Source organism: Mirounga leonina, unplaced genomic scaffold, assembly GCF_011800145.1.
Source record: "Mirounga leonina isolate KUSES-001 unplaced genomic scaffold, KU_Mleo_1.0 Mir_129, whole genome shotgun sequence".
Lineage (NCBI taxonomy): Eukaryota > Metazoa > Chordata > Mammalia > Carnivora > Phocidae > Mirounga > Mirounga leonina.
The window spans coordinates 50174917-50192056 of NW_023270323.1; the positions used below are offsets into that span (position 1 = coordinate 50174917).

General features: G+C 45.9%; 1 protein-coding gene across 8 annotated transcripts in view; it reads right to left on the minus strand.

Moving 5' to 3' along the window:
* Positions 1-17140, minus strand: part of TBC1D1 (TBC1 domain family member 1) — a 229469-nt gene that overhangs the window by 77733 nt on the left and 134596 nt on the right. For 5 of the 8 annotated variants that reach the window (XM_035005146.1, XM_035005148.1, XM_035005147.1 and 2 more), the window contains 6 exons: positions 13889-14017; positions 12181-12267; positions 8748-9028; positions 6777-6938; positions 5889-6008; positions 4788-4927 (listed from right to left, as the gene is read on the minus strand). In XM_035005146.1, the coding sequence (XP_034861037.1) occupies positions 4788-4927; positions 5889-6008; positions 6777-6938; positions 8748-9028; positions 12181-12267; positions 13889-14017 (919 nt within the window). The remainder of the gene's footprint in view (positions 1-4787; positions 4928-5888; positions 6009-6776; positions 6939-8747; positions 9029-12180; positions 12268-13888; positions 14018-17140) is intronic. The other 3 variants (XM_035005151.1, XM_035005152.1, XM_035005149.1) reach the window with 2 other exon arrangements.

Genomic DNA, 17140 nt, shown 5'->3' on the forward strand with positions numbered 1-17140 from the left:
GTGAAATGGGTGTCATAAAAATGCCAACCTTCCCAATAAGGCTGACTGGGAATTCAAGAACTCCTACAGAGCACCTGCCATAGATAACAACATAAGTGATTATTACTATACCTATTCAGAGTCCTAAATGCTTGTATTCTCTCTCTCTCATACAGAGTACCTACAATATAACCCCAAAATTCATACAATATTTAATTCTAAATAAAGAGCATAAAGGACATGTTCCTATAGAGGAGGAAGAGAGAGGGGGAGTTAAGAAATCACTAATGAGCATATACTAAGTTTGTAAAAGTTTGAGCAATTTACTTGCCTTCCTTTAAAAGTCATCAAGCCTGTAAGGACTAGAGAAGCCGATGACAGAGATCATGAGTAAGTAAATGCTAGAGCGTGTTACAAGGAGGTAAGTGCTATGGGAAAAGTCAGGAGACGCAGACAAGGAATGTCTGGTGGTAGGAGGGGAGGGTGCAATCTGAAACAGAGTGGCCAGGAGGGGCCTCCTTGGAAAGGTGACTTTAAGCAATGATCTGAGGCAGGTGAGGTGGTTAATCAGGAGGTTAAGGGGAATAGCATTCCAGGCAGAGAGAAGAGCCCATGCAAAGGCCTCAGGGCATGTGTGGCAGGAGGGACGGACCCCAGTAGAAGCCGCCATCAGAGGGAACAGGTAGGCAATGTACTGTGACGTCGGCTAGCGCTACACGGGGCTCTCTCGGGACACCTTCCCACAGGAGAGGGGGAGAACCCACAGCTCAGTAACCGGGGCCTGAAGAATCCGTGAGGATTATGGCCTGGGCAGGGCAGGAGCGGTGTGTGTGGAGCTCTGCTGTGTTCGGTACTTAAAGGCAGAGGCATGGCTCGTCAACTTGACGCTGCTCTCTACAACGTACTGGTCATCAGTATCAAGCTTCAAAACCATCCCAAAAGGACTGGCCAAACTGATGCTCTAGCACTTCACAGGTACAAGGTGCTTGGGGAAAGAGCTTTGGTTTTTGTTTATTTGTTTTTAAAAAAGAAAACCTTTTCGAGGGCACCTAGAAATCAATCTAATTTTTAAATAACAGTTAATGCCCCAAAGGACAAGCTGTAGTAAGAGCCAGGAATGTGAGTTAAGGACTCAAAGCAGAAACAGATTATGAAGGTGAGGCCACATGAAGAAAACAGTAGTGGAGGGAGGAGGTATACCAGAGGGCCAGGATGGCGGGAATGCTGCGTGGGTGCCGGGCCCTGCAGCTGGGGACGGTGTGTGCTCAGAGGACAGGACTTGGACTGGAGGGGACTCGGCAGTAACCCGCGGGAGGGCGAAGAAACGAGGGCAGTTCAGCCGGAGAGGAGCTTTAGAGGAAGCCGTGGTTTCCATGACCTCCTACCATCTGAAGAACGGGAAGCAGAAGTAGAGTCTGTGTGGCTTCAGACACAGACCAGAGAGGCACCAAGGGATGGAATATGACAGGGAGCAGGATTTGGTTCAATCTAAGAAATTCATTGGAACTTCAGAACTGTTCAAAAATGGGGCAGGCTGCTTCCCACAGTCACCCACAGCCCTTACTACATGCCCAGCCACAGGGCTCTGAGTTTGGGACCCTTATCATTGCACATTTAAATGCATGACATACATCACCACGCGTCAGTCTCCACAACGCCCGTGAGATGCGGCCACTGCAATACTGGGCACTATTCTGAAACCTCGAAACCCCACTTCTGGTGTTACTGCTGTTCTGTCATGTCAGCCACAAATCACAGCTCAGCTCCCCGCTTCTGGGCCTTCCTCCAGTCCCTTCCCCTTCTCCTCCACCCGCCCTACCTGCTAACAGGGCGCCACCAGGACCTGGGAGAAAGAGCCCTCGCAGCAGGCTGGCCTCTCCACTGCAGCAGGGGAAGGGGGGACATGGCCATCTGGCTCTGGCCATCCGGCTCCCGTCCGGCTCCCGTGGGCAGTAAGAGAAATCAAAGCTCCTGCCACTGAGCTCAGCAGCTCCCATGAGGGGCTCCAGGTCGCAGGAGGGCGGCCCCGTATGGAGGGGCTGAGGCAGGAGCAGCAGTGGGCCCAGAGACCCCAGAGGGACCTTTCTGCACCATGGGAGGTAACTTTACACTGGAAACCTTGGCCTCACTCATTTTTTCCAAATCTATGAATTCTGAAAGCTTTTAAATAAAATGTCAGTAGAAACATCATGCTTCCTTATCTCAATCAGTGTGGCAATAGGCATAATGAATCCTCTACCACGGGCGAGAAGTTTTGACAGCTTGTTCCAGTTCACGGCTCCTAAGGGGAAAAGCTGGGATTTAAAGACAGCCGCTCTGACTCCAGCCTTCAGAAGAGGTCCCTAAATGAGCTCTAAATTCCTTCCCTAGGTTCACCTTCATGGCCACCCCAGGCCCTCCGACACCGAGGCGGCCAGCTCTGTGCTTTCCATCAATATGCGAGCAAGTGACCCCGGCCCCTGAGTACCATTTCCAGTGGTGGGGGATGAGAAATACCAAGCACTCTGTTCTCGGGTCCCGAGAGACTGCGCGACCCAGGCTTCGGGGTACTGGGGCTGATCTGCTCAGCGCTCTGGCCTCTGGGAGAACGATCCATCATCCCAACTCATTCATGGCAAACTTTCACCCAACAATGTTGGCTAGCCCAGAATTCACCAAGGAACCCTGTCAACTGCAAACACCATAAATAAGAATGCAACTTGGGGTTAAACATCCGTTTCTTACAGTGTTTCCAGACTAAACCAACTAAAAACAGAAGCCTCCAAAAAGAGAAGGTGGACACACACCCCGGCGCTTCTACCCGCTGGGCCACACAAGGTCACGTTCTCGAGTGCTGCCCATGGTGCACTCCACTCGCCCATTTTATCTTGGGGTCCTCCAGAGAGGCAAACATTTGCCAGCACCGACCAACCTTCTGACTCCGGTCCCTCAGACACCAACTGGGAGACACCAGTGTCCATCTGGGCACTCGCCACACTTCCCCACTCAGGCAGAGAGCAGCCCTGGGTGGGGCCTGCAGAGCTCACTGCACTTCCTCAGCCATCAGAGCTCCCCCAAGGGGTACAGCCTCCCAGGCTGTGCACTTTACAAGCCTGGTGTTTCAAACAGCCACCAGCCCAGCAGACCCCTTTGGCTTAGAAGTTTAGGAAGTCACACAATCTGGCTGTTGGACATTACCAGACAATCTACAAAAATGAAAATGAAATCTTTAAAACTAAACATTCTAAACTGATACACACTTAAAATAACTCAATTTAATGACTTTAAAAAAAAAAAAGATCTCACTGCATTTATAAGCCCAATCTTTCTAGCGTTCCTTTACTTGCTCCTTCCTGCTGGGAAACAACAGTACAGGAAGCTTAACACCAGTGCTCCGACCTCAATAATGGTTAACAAAAATAACTGTATTGCTTTACACTGGACATGTCTTAAGTTTCCAAAGTACTTTCACAATCATAATTTAATGTAATTCCATGAGATAAGAAGAGCCAACATTCACTATAACCACTTTACGACTCAGGTTAAGTGCAGTTATAGGATTTATATCACAAAGCTAGTTGAGCCCAAACCAGGCTCTTGTTTAATTTGGCAGAGGAGGCATTTTTTAAATTAAATATTAGAGAGAACTCTGGGGGAGGGAGGGGAAAGGAGAGGGAGAAAGAGAGAGAAGCAGGAAAGAAGGGCAGAGGTTGAGGAGCGTGAGGAGGGCGTAGGGGTCCCCCACCCAGGGCAGCCGCATCGAACCTACTCTGCAAACTCTCGGGGTAGCCTGGGCTGCTGCTTAACACATGCATGGAAGTATGTCGAGGGACAAGAATGGATCCATAGTACATGCAACCTGAGGAACTCAATCTTTGAGAGGTCCACTCTGTTGCTTTGCTTTCTCTTTTTCTTCAGATTTTATTTATTTATTTGAAAGAGAAAGAGTGTGTGTGTGTGTGTGTGTGTGTGTGTGTATGACAGAGAGAGATCACGAGCAGAGGGGAGGGGTAGAGGGAGAAGTAGACTCCCCACTGAGCAAGGAGCCCCATGCGGGACTCGATCCCAGGACCCTGGGATCACGACCCAAGCCAAAGGCAGACGCTTAACCGACTGAGCCACCCAGGCACCCTGCTTTGCTTTTCTAAAAGAAAAAAAAAAAGTTTTCTGATTAAAGAGCATTAGGGAAAAGAAATACCTGCTGCTGAAAATTTAGGCTATTACTGGGCAGAGACAAATCTTAAGTTTAGAACTGCATTTAAACTTGTTTTTTACACTGTGACTCCACATAGGAAGGCCCAAAGACAGACTTGAGCATACTCTGTATCTGGGAGACACAAGCAGGCTGCGAGGGCACCAGATGGTCCTCCTGTGACCCCACACCGAGGGATAGCAGCTGACGAGGCAGGGGACGTGGCGGGTGTAACCAGAGCGCTGGGACCAGGGAGCACCGCCACAAGCCCGCTGCACTGAGGCAGAGTGTCAACCTACAGTCCAGTCGCAGGGGGGAGGTAGACAAGCTTGGGAACGCAGTGGGAACAGAAGGAGCCCCTCCACATTCCCACACACGGTGGGTGAGCGGTCACAACAGCTCGGCAGAGGGGCCATTTTTCACCCGAGGTGCTGCAAGCTGCTGAGTTCTCTTACACGTGGAATTTGAGGATCTCTCTGGAAATAGCAATAGGCATGGTCATTTGAGCTTCTTACCTAGGGAGCTTTAAAATCGGGGGGTGATTTGACTTGAAATCTCATTTCGTCTTTTCCTTCACCTAATGCACTGCTGTTACTCATGCCAGAATCTCACAGGTCACTTCCGGGGTGTACGGTACCTTCATATCTGCTGGGAGAGTCGCACACTTTCTGTGGGGTTGCCACTCGGAGGAATATCTGCTGCCTCCACGAGTGTCTCCGTGTCTTCACGGGGGTCCTGCTGGCGTCGCCAAGGTGGTTAGCTTTGGAGTCAAAGTCCCTGGAAGCACAAAATGACTGATTGATGACTGATGGGGAGATATAATCAGGTATTTTAGCTTGACTCTTTGTTTTTAAACAAAACACTACATTATAAATTATCTTTGTATAAGAAAACATAATTAGATAATCATGCAAGCTGAATCAAGCCCGCAGTGGGTCAACATTCCTAAGGGACTGTTTTCTTACAGGCTGCCTTTCATGAAAAGCACAAGACTGCATGCCCTTAATTTATGTCCATTATAAAAGACGTTAAGAAATACGCTCCACAGGCCACTAGCTTCCAGTTGGGCCTTTCTTGGCACACTTCAGAAAAGAGAAACTGTCTCTAAAGGGGGCACTGGCACCAGGGCACCATCTCCCCTCATCCGTGCGTGGGAAGATTTTCTCCGCATAGGTCTGCATCGCCAGACAGCCGCAAAAATGAAGAAAGATTACAAAGAACCATCGAGGCAATAATTACCCAGTCACTTGATGACAACTATGTTAACATCTATCGTTTTTAAACTACAAAACAAAGTATATTTACTAACACATATCGTAAATACTGTCTCATCAGTGATTTTTCTTCCTATTCGCAGGACAACTTGGGGAAGCCCTTGTAATTTACACCCGCGTACACACCGCAACTAAGGAATCACCCTGCCTCACAGGTCAGACACCTGGACTTATTTACAGAGCCACATGCTCACTCTCAGAAACACTGCTATCACTTAGAGAACCAGTTAAGACTTTCTTGGATCCTCTGCAAACAACACATTAATAAACTACTCCTGGTCAAAACCGGAGAACAAGAGCACTCTTTCTTTAAGTGACGTTCAGTAGGAAAGTATAAGAAAGAAGACACAACCGATTCAGCTAAAATGATCTTTTGAGTGTCAAAAAAATAGCTGAAAAATCCCTGTATATATCAGTAATTCGACACTTCTACCCAGGCTTGATAAATCTAAATTAAACCCTACCTTTTCGTGTTCATAAAGTCAGAGGTGTTATTTTCATCTACAGGAGCCAGAAATTTTAGAAAATTTGGCACAGAGGAAGAAGAATGAAGTTTTTTCCGCAGGGCATTACGGTAGGAGACGCTGAGAGTTTGAGAAGAGAGTTTAGGATAAAGAAATACAAACACAAAAAGTATAAAATATAAGCTTTAAAGTAAACACTTTAGTTCTCATGCTAAGAAAATTAAACCCGGTAAGAAATTAAAAAGTTTACAAATGAGATTTAATATCTGTAGTCAATAAAATTCTATTTTAAATGAATGGAATCAGTGAATTAATTCAAACACATCAGTCCATTCAGTTACGCAACATAACAAGCTCTAGACACCCACTGTACAACCCAGTGCCCGTTGTTAGCCATACTGTGCTGTGCGCTTTAACAACGTGTTAAGGGTGTAGAGCTCATGTTAAGCAGTCTCACCAGAATAAAATAAAAACATAACAAAAAAGTCAGTCCATCTTCCAAAATGACTTTTCCTTTCAAACTGGAAAAAAATAATTTTCCTAAATTCATGCGGACATTTCTGATTTGGCACAAACCACAGCGTATATGATCAAACACAGTTCTTGTTAAACTGTGTGTGTGTGTGTATCCTGGGCAGAGATATTGGAAAATAAGTATGTAAGAAATGGCTTGACATGAAGACCTGGCAACAGCAACAGTAATTAATCAATAGTGAATTAAGTCAGTTCAGATGATAGACTGAAAATAATACAATCAAAACCAGACAAGAACACACACACACACACAAGCGGTGGCCCTGGGTTCTCTCCCGCCATGCAGCACCACCTCTCTGTGCAAACTTCCCGGGAAGACAAACGACACTGAACTTGCCGCGTGAGTGTGCTCACCTCTTCGGCACAGCATTCCCACTTTGTTCTCCACTTGAGCTATGCTTTAGGTACTTAAAAAAATTTGGCGAGGAGGCGGAGGGGTTAAGACGAGGTGGAAGAGCAGGAGCTGAAGACTGACCTGAGCAACTTTTAGACTCGCCCACAGGTGGATGATTCACACTAAACAGCAATTAGAGAGAAGGCAGGGCGATTAGCGGGAAGGGGGGGAGCCCAGGGGGGAGCTGAAGGGGGGCGCGGAGGGAACAGGCTAGGCTGCCGCCATCCGCTTATTTAAACACCAGCTGTCACAGTCAGAGGACTGCTCTTCACTTCTCTTCTGTATCCACTGTCTCTTTGACAAAGGTAGTTTTCAGTTAAAAAAAAAAAAAAAAAAAGAGTACTGTGAAAAGTCATTCTTGATCATTTCTCACACATGTACGAACCCAATAGTGCTTTTTCCTCCCTTCCCTTTTCAGAAACTGGCAGCAATTTTTTTTTGTTTTTTACTTAAATGCAAAAAAAGGAAAGCAAAACAAACTCCATAGTTTTTAAAATACACGTCTCTTTAAAATGAACAATAACCTGCCTGGAATTCAAGGTCTCACTTCTTGTGCATAAATGAGGAAAGAGGTTCATAAGGGAGCAGAAAGCAACACAGGTATGCTACGGAGGGAGGGAGGCGGGCATCTCTCCACCCTCCCCTGCCCTCCCCTGTCCAGCAAGATCCATTAGGAAGCTGCATTCTTGGCGAGAGGGGAAACGTACTGTCAGGGGTACCCCTTTCCTACCACGTCTGCTTGTGTGAAACTGCAGGCCTAGCAAGAGAACTGGGCATCTCTAGACAGGAATGCGTCCACAATCACTGGGGACATGGCAGAGAGGGGAGAGAGAAGCCATAAACCGGCAAGAGCCCCATAAACCCTTGAACTGTTGTCTCTAAGACGTCACATATTAAATACTAGCTTCTGGCGTGCGTCCTGCTTTGGGATCATAGTTACACAGCCGAATTTTTGAAAGCCATAATCCTTTTCAATGGCTGACAGGAAACAAAGCGGAGAGGCTCTGCTACACCTTTCAAATAGTTTCATTTCTTCACTCAAAACCTGTCAAACGCCTCCGTACAGACTGTGCCTGATCCGTGCGTGACCCCCACGCCCGACGCACGTCAGTCCCAGGAGGGCAGCAACTCTACACATTTATTCACGTTTATAGGTGAGGGGTTTTAAAAGATTTTTCAAGTTATTTTTAAGGATAACTCTGTGACTGCTTAGGGTCAAATTAATTGCCAAGGGACCCTGGAAGGGGCCCGGAGACCTTCTGCTCCGCTGCTGCTTACCCATCTCTAGAACCAGGAAATTCCAACCGCTCATTCGAGCCCAGTTATTCAAAGTGAGCAGATCCGGTTAGCAGACTCTAGAATACGCACACGGAAGGACATCCATTCCAGTTTGGTCACACACAGAAGCTAAGCAGGTGTGCCCAGGTCACAACCGGGCCAGGACCGAGCCAGCCCCGGACCCTGGGCCGCACAGGCAGCAGACGCGGCAACGTCGCCGCTCGTGCCCCGCCTGGGACGGACGCCGCATCTCCGTGCCACCAGAGAAGGATCCCGGGTTTGCAAACGAGGACTCCCCAGCTCGCCCCCCTGCCACCTGTCCCCAAAGCCGGCAGCTAGGTTCCAGGAGCCCTGCCTCGCACCCTGCGTGAGCAGTGACTACTACCCACTTCGAGGGCCATTTCTGCTCCGTCTCAGCTGCTTCCTCCTGAGACTCGTACTTGCTACTTGAACAAGCAGCAAGCCTCTTACATCTACAGAGTTGCCGCGGGAGGAACCGGACACACCTTCAAGTGTTAGCTTTTAAGCCCACAGTAGAACCTGACTCAAGTCTCCGTCACCCAGTAAGCACAGCTGGGCTGCACATTCTGGGTTAACGACAGATACGCCCCAGCTAGTTACACAACAAATTCACATTTTTAAACAAATCTTACTTCCGGTCATGAGGCGTCTCTGTGCTCACTGAGTGGTACCTCGTAAGTTTCCTTTGGGAGGCCCCCGGAGACCCCTGAGCCGGTTCCGGAGGCTCCAGGCACTCCACGGGGAAATGACTCAGGGTGTTGGCGCGCCTGCGGAAGCTCTGCTGGGGTGACAGTGGGGCAGGCTCTTCTGCGGGCTGGCTCTCCGGGTCACTGGACAGGTCATCCGAGGAGCCGAGGAGCCTGAAGGAGCTCTCGGAGGCGGGCAGGGCCTCTTTCTCACACACGGACGGCTCCTGACGGCAGACGGACAGCAGGTCAGGCGTATCACGGGCAATCTCCTCCCAGGGGCAGGAAAACATTTGGACACAGGAGCCCATCTGGTTATAATGCCATCTAGAGGCCACCGAGAATGTAAGGGAACGAAGGCCCGATAAGGCCCTGCTTATCAGAGACCAAATGCTAGGCTGCTGGACAGATGGGGAAACCTGCCCAAATCCAAGGGGAAGGCCGTAGCTGTTGTAAGCGAAGCCGTCAATAGCCCCTTCTCCCTGTAAAAGACTCTACTGTGCTTTTAACTCGTAGAACTTGTCTGCACTGTTTACGCAAACCAAGACGTTCTTTATCTCTGCCAAGTGTGTTCATACACGTTCTACCCACATTGTTAAGGCTCTCTGATTTTGATCTAATGTTGAAATTTAACTTGGGGATCCTGAGGTTAAAAACTATATCCTGTATTATTCTTCGAATATGAAGAATCTCTCTTTAGGCACTTATGCCAGAACTCGCGGCCAATTATTTAACTTCTTTCTGTACCCCAATTTTCTCATCTGTAAAAGGGTAGAGAGAAAATTTCTCAGTGGGTTTCAAGAATTAGGCAAGGTAATCCAAGTGAAAGTGCACTGTAAAATGTTATACAAATATAAGTTACTGTATCAGGTACTCAATGAAGCTACTAAGTAGGTAACCCCAACATTTGTTGAGAAATCATGACAATACTTTAATACCATAGTCTTTCGAGATACATGCTTTTTCAAAGACATGAACTACTACTCAGGCAATCCTATGCTTTGCACTGCACCCAGGACATGGTTGGTGGCTAATATATTCTTCTCCTACCGAAGAACATAAAATAAGGGGGGGCATATCAGTTTGCCCCTGCTGAAACTGCTAGAAGAGATAAACATAGAAAGAGTAAAATGAAATGAATGCATCTAATGATAGACTGAAGAATCTAAATTCTATCTCTTCATTTGATATACGGTTGTGTGCCTTTCAGATGATATATTAAGGATTTTAATTTTTAAAAATATGTTTATTGAGGGGAGAGATATACATTTAATTTTGTAGGAATTAGATAGGAAAAACTTAATTCCCAACATACTACAAAATATTAATTACCTTTAAACATAGCTGAAATTTTCCATTCTTCGAGACTCTGTAGTTCCAAAGATCCTTTTAAGGATTTAAAATTTTGTCTAAGATGACACATCAGAGCAAACATTCTCCATTATGCAAGCCTGTTCATCTCAACTCTTATTAACTTCCCTCCAAATTACATGAAGGAGCTAATCCTTAGCTTAATCTTACACCTAAAAGGGCTACTCGGATGTTCCTCAACAAGTAGATGATCAATTTACTGGTAGAGATCCAGTTACATAAAATAGCTTATTTTTACAACAGTTTCTCAATCTCAGGTTAAAAAAAGACGTAAAGAAGTACACATAAAGATACCCCCCCCCCCACAATACAAGCAGGTGGCTTCTGAAAGTTGTATTTCTCTTAAGATTACCCTAGAAATTCAAGCTTCATATATATTTTAGATCTGTGCTTTGGAGAAGAATATAAACAAGCGATAAGATTTTCTGGAAAAGTCACTTGAGTGACATGAGCCTCTTCACAGTATCTTTATTTGCAGTGGTCTGAGAAGTCTCTTCCCTGTCCACTTCCCCAAGCGCAATGCCTATCCTTTAAAATTTAATTCAAAGGCACCACTTCCCCCATTCCCACGCTTTCTCTGGTTCCACTGGTCCAAAATAACTTCCCTTCCCCTTGCTCTTGGGATGGCGAAGTTACCACCATCTCTTAGTCTAACTCTCAGGGCTCCTTCCATACTCTGATGCTGGTGTTGAGTATCTGTCGCCTCCCAGTTAAGTTCCCAAGGGCTCTGTCCCATTCATCTGTATATTGCAGATACACCATAAACTGTTTCCCAATGTGAAGTAAACTGTGGTGTAGAACCGGTATGTAGTTGATGGAGGTCAGATGATGCTCCGTCCCACCAGATTTTAACTCAGAAAATCATATTCTGAGGACTGGTGTCTAGGGCCTTGCTCCCGAGAGAGAGTCCGCAAACCGGGAGCATCAACACCACCTTGGAGCTTGTCAGAGATGCGGCATTTCAGGCCCACCCCAGGCCCACTGAACCAGTATCTGTCTTTCTGCCGGAACCGCATTAAAGGTACACCTGAGAACTTGAGCAGCACCCTCCCGAGTCAGTGTTTCTCAAGCGGTGGATGGCAGGTGGTACTATCAATTTGTTGGCCATGAACATTTTTAAAATAAAAAAGATCCAAAGAGAACAGTACGTGTCACAGATTGTTTACAGTAAATACTGTTTTATGCGATCTTAATTCTGGATGCGAGCGTGTACGTATGTGTTTGTGAATCGTTTCACAACATTAAATGCGTTTCTTACTGTTGGCTATGGTCTAAAAGCTCTGGAAGCCACGTGCCCGGGAGCAAACTCAGAACTTGAGAGCTGTGTGGTCAGGGGCTGGCTCCACAGAGCTTCCGTCGCTCGAGAGTCTGAAGGAGCTCTGGTGGCAGAAGGAAAGCTGGCCTGCCTAACGAAAACCCCAAGTTCACTTTCTGGTGGTTAAAAAGAGCTGAAGCTGCCTAAATGTCTAGAAAGCAAGAAACTAAAACAAGGACACGGACACAGGTTTGTTACCAAAGAGAACCACTGGCTTGCTCATTATCACGAAGCTGTGCTTGGGGACAGACCCAAGGAGTGAAGCTTAGTTGTCTAATTTATAAGAATAGTAATATATTTAATTACAATCGTAGAGCCAGCCAAAGGGTAAAAGTATTCAAGCTGTAAACTTCACGGAATTCACAAAACCCAAGTTTTCCCAATTTCAATTATTGTTAATATTGGGCAAGAAGTCCACTGGTTGCTTTGTGATAAATTACCTCTCAGTGATCTAAAAGTGTCATCTTGCTTCTTTGCTTATGTAATGGCCATCTGCTTTGTTATGTGAAACTTTTAAGTTACAGAATTGCAAGACCAGCCCTCCTCCTGCACCCAGAAGTCTCAGGCACCAAACTTTTCATGATGAAAGATAGGGGGCTTCCTGGGATCCTTTTGTAGGCTCTGCAGGTAGCAGATGAGCATGACCCATTTGCTGATTTCTTCAGGGTGTCACAGAAAGGGAGATGTGCTTACTTTGCTCGTGTTACTTAAAGTGCTAGACATGGAGCTGTCCAGATCCAGACTGGAGGAGTGTTCCTGGAGGCCTCTGGCTTTACTACCCTACATAAAGAAAAGCAATCAAATTAGAATCCCTTAGGCTTGTGCAAAGGCATCAGATAGAAGCAGCTTGGTCTATTTAAACCACCCCAGGAAAAATGATCTACTGAGATAAAGCTGCTGAGCACATATGTGCATTAAGATAATCAACATTTTTTTTTTAATAGCACAGCAACCTAAATGTTCCTGAACACCTTGTGTATGAATCATTTGGCAGCGATGACGGGCAGGAAGAAGAGACAATCTGTCTATGAAGAAAAGCAAGCACACTCAACACCTCTCTCCCAAGTCCCAAGCTGTCACACCCCACCAGCTATGGGACGCCCAGACAACACTCTATCCACTCAGGAGCTCTCAGAGGTGGCCACCTGGTTTTGTAAATGGACTGTTTTTAATTATCTCTAAGGATGCTGCAAAATTCTGAGAAACACCTTCAAAGAAAATAAAATTTAACCAGAACAAAATTAAGCATGGTTCAGATGGAGTGTATCATGAAATTAAAAAAAAACAATAAAAACAAACAAACAAAAAAACTCTGTAAGACATTTCAAGCTCCAGAAAGATGTGAAACTTTGAAAGAAAATCAAACTCTGATCTCTCACGAGTGCCATCAAAGGTCAGGTACACCTGCTGGGGTGGGGAGCACACAGCATGTAATTTCTTAGGGAACTCCCAGACTGGTGTCTAGGTTTCCTCTGTGCTTCCTGCAGAGTGCAGTGCGCAAACCTGTCCGTACAGGGCCAGATACTAAATCTCTTGGGCTCTGGGGGCCATATTGTCTGTGGCAACTACTCAGCTCTGCACAAAAGCAAATTAAGAGTATAGGTAAATGAGTGGATACCACTATGTCTCCAAAACTTTATTTACAAAAACAGGAGGTGGGTGGCATTTGACCTGAGAGCCACAGTTTACTGACCCGCTACAGAGAGTTCTAGACATGTACCAGCCGCGGCTGACAGTAAATGGTTTTTTAAGCTGTGCCTCGTGGCACTTAGGGAGGATGGGTCCCACACTTTATTACATCTAATCTGTGCTCTTCACAGAGACTGGCCAGCGAATAATATCCTTTTAGGAAACAAAAATACCATGCTATGTAAGAGAATTTCTTTTAACCTAAACCAAGTTAAAAACTGAAGTGTAGGTAACACTGCTCTAAGACTGAGAAGACATTAAAAAGGTTTTTACCCTTCTGTACTTTATAACAAACACTGATGGCACAAAAGCAAAGAAATGAGGGCGCCTGGCTGGCTCAGCTGGAAGAGCATGCAACTCTTGATCTCAGGTTTGTGAGTGTGAGTCCCACATTGAGTGTAGAGATTAAAGATTTTTCGTTTTGTTTTGTTTTGTTTTGACAGAGATAGCGAGAACAGGAACACAAGCAGGGGGAGCGGGAGAGGGAGAAGCAGGCTTCCCGCTGAGCAGAGAGCCCAGTGTGGGGCTTGATCCCAGGACCCTGGGATCATGACCTGAGCCGAAGGCAGACGCTTAATGACTGAGCCACCCAGGCACCTTGAGCATAGAGATTACTTAAAAATAATTTTTTTTTAAAAAAGGCAAAGAATTGAATCTTATGTACTCTTAAAAAGTGATTTTAACTTAGATTAGGAGAAATTATGCTACTTACCCGGGATAAAATACTTTCTAAAGACTCCGTTAAAGATCTCTTGGCTTTATTTTTCAGCATATCTAGTCTAAATCGAGTAGCACTTGGTGGTAACTCACTTCCAATATTCTCTGCTGCAATCTGTGAGGTCTAAAAAGTGAAACAATGAAAAGTTAAGTCAGTCACTTACAGCTTCCTTGCTCCCTTCCTTTTTCCCTTCTTAAAGGAATGGTCAATCTCTAGGATGCATCTTTTTGAACCCAGGACGTTATTCTGATCCCCTGACCTCATCTCATCTGCTCCTCGAAGGCAAGGCTGCAAGTCCAGGAAACAGTCTGCCTCAAAGCACTGCTCCCAGTCTGCCTCAAAGCACTGCTCCGACCACTCCAAACAAAACGAGAAAATATGCTTGGAAACCACTCTGTTAACAAAGCTCGTGAGCTCAGGCTCTGCGGTCAGGATCAGAGATGTGTCCCTCACTAACTGGCCTTGGACAAGCTACTTCCTCTCTCCTCGACTTTGTTCCTTCCTCTGTCAACTCAGACCCACCTCACGATCTAATCCTAACGCTGTGTTGTGAGATGAAACAGGTAAAACCACGTGAAGCATTGAGGAAAGCTGCTGGTACCGAGGTGGACAGTGTTAGCTCTTCCAAGTAAAGAACAACTTACCTTTGGGGGAATTTCAGAGGCTGAAACAAATAGAATCCACTCCATAACTTTAAATTTTATTTTCTTTTTTTAAGATTTTATTTATTCATTTGAGACACAGAGATACAGAGAGAGAGAGAAAGCATGAGCAGTGGGAGAGGCAGAGGGAGGGGGAGAAGCAGACTCCCCACCGAGCCAGGAGCCCGATGTGGGGCTCGATCCCAGGACCCTGGGATCACGACCTGAGCCGAAGGCAGACGCCCAACCATCTGAGCCACCCAGGCGCCCCTCCATAACTTTAAATTAATCCCTTCATCACCTTCTGTGGAGCTGTCTTCTCCACTTCTTCCTCTCCCCCACCTACAGGTTCTGTCACCCCTTCCCTCTGCAACCACGCTTGCCCCCCTCACTGGTCACAACATGAAGTTGCCAACACAATGGTGTTTGGATGCCAACCAGAAAATGAGGTTTAATCCTACTTATTAACAAAGAGGTATGGTAAAAAAAAAAAAAGAACTATAAAAACTCTCTAGATTAAAAACACAAACAAGCACATACTCCAATACTCTAAACTCAGGCCATTCTTTGTTGTTACGTACTTCAAGCATACAGAAAAGCACACAGACCAATGTAACACATGCATCTGCACCCCCACCCCCGCCCCCCCGACTCAGCTCTGGCCAAGTGAACACGCACGTGTTGAGAGCAGTGAGGATTGCGGGCTCCAGAGCCTGGGCCCAGATGAGATGCTTCTCTGTGTCTCCCTAGCTCTGTGGCCTTGGACAGATCTTTACCTGCTGCCCCTCCGTTCCTCCACCTGCAGACTGAGGACACACAGGGAACTTTCCCCACAGAGCACTTATGAGCTTCAGATGAACTAACGCACATTAAAGCACCGAGAACATACCTGACGCTCAGTAGATGTCAGCTATGAGTCACGATCATTGACTCTTAGCTACTGTTTCCCATGTTTTATGGAAAACATTACAGACCTCTGTGATGCCTCCTGGAACCACTCTCCATTTCCCAGCTGCACAAATAACCCCGCTCCTGAAGTTGGTGTTCGTCAACTCGTACCATGTACCTTCATATACATGTATGTATCCATAAAACATACGTAATGGTTTACATATAGTTGAAACTTTAAATGAACAGATCATCCTGTACATACCCTCCCATAACTACCTTTTGTCTTTCAATGTAGTTTTTCAAATTTATCTGTGTTGACAAATGTTCTTGGATTCACTCACTTTAATTAGAGTGCAGTTGCTCACTGTATAACAACGTAATTTGTTCACGTTCCTATGCTTAAACATGTATTCCTTCATGCTTTTACAAAGGAGACTGAGCTAATCTCTCCCGAACATAGCTCCTTAGCACAGATGTGAAAGTTTTCGCAAGGTAAATAATTAGAAATGTCCTTGCTGGGTCACTAGGTCTGCGCGTCTTCACAGGTACCAGATACGGTCAGATTTTTTTCCCCTAAATGGTACTAATTAACAGTCACAGTATCAGTACATGAGAGTTCACCTCTACATGGCATGGTCAGATTTCTCCATTTCTGCCAATTTGATGGCTACAGATGGTCTCTTAATTTGTCTTCCCCGGATTCCTATGTGATTATGCATTTTTTATTATTTAGGTATTTGCTGGTCAAAGATATAGGTCTTCTTTGAAATGATGAAATCCTAGTTCATCAATGAATGTCATACATTTTTCAAGGCATAAAAGAGAAATAAAGGGTTCTGATAAGAGCTACCTTTGGCTTCATGCAGTCATCAGAGTTTTACTTCTGTGAGAATTAGAATGTGCATTAAGAGAATGACAACTAGCTTAGAAATTCTTTGGGGGAGACCATCATTTATCTTTGTGTTTTCGTAGAGTATACAGAGCATGCTCTGGACACTTCCCACTTGCTTGCTGAAGGAGCGAATGAGCAATGATCACCAGGTGGGCCCTGGGGAAACACGTACCCAAAGCAACAGACTCCCGCAACAGATACTAACTAAATGCCTGCTAAACATCATGCAGCACGGGCAGGTGCCTTACTCACTGCCATTGGTCTTGTGCAATCATTTACCAAATATCAGGGCCACAGACTCCAGAGCAAAGGAAAGGATCCACACAGGGCCCTTAGGGGCCTGCCCTTGACTCGCCGCCAGTTCTCCCACAAAGGTAAGAAGTCGTGCGCTTGCTTTCAAACTCCACACAAGTTTCCATGAAGTAGAAGCATTTTGAATGGATTGTTTTGATAGATAAAGAAAACACTGGCTACAAGACCAGTGACACACAGCAGAAAGTACATACAAGAAAAACCGCACTTTTCCTTTTCTGAAACCAGGCCATAAGAATGTCTGTACACGGAGTTCAACGCTTCGTCCGCTCTCCTCTCCCACCTAACATGATGCTTTTCCAGGTTTATCACCACAATTCTAATATGCTTTGAAAATAATTCATGTTTAGAAAATATATTCCTTGTTCATTTTAAAATAAGCATCTAGAAGTTTCTCCTTTGAAGAGGATGCTGGTTCTTCCAATTTGGGGTGCTAGAGCAACTTGCACCGAGTCGCCACACTGCCCAGCCCAGGACAGAAGGGTGAACTCTGCACAGAAGTGTGGAGCC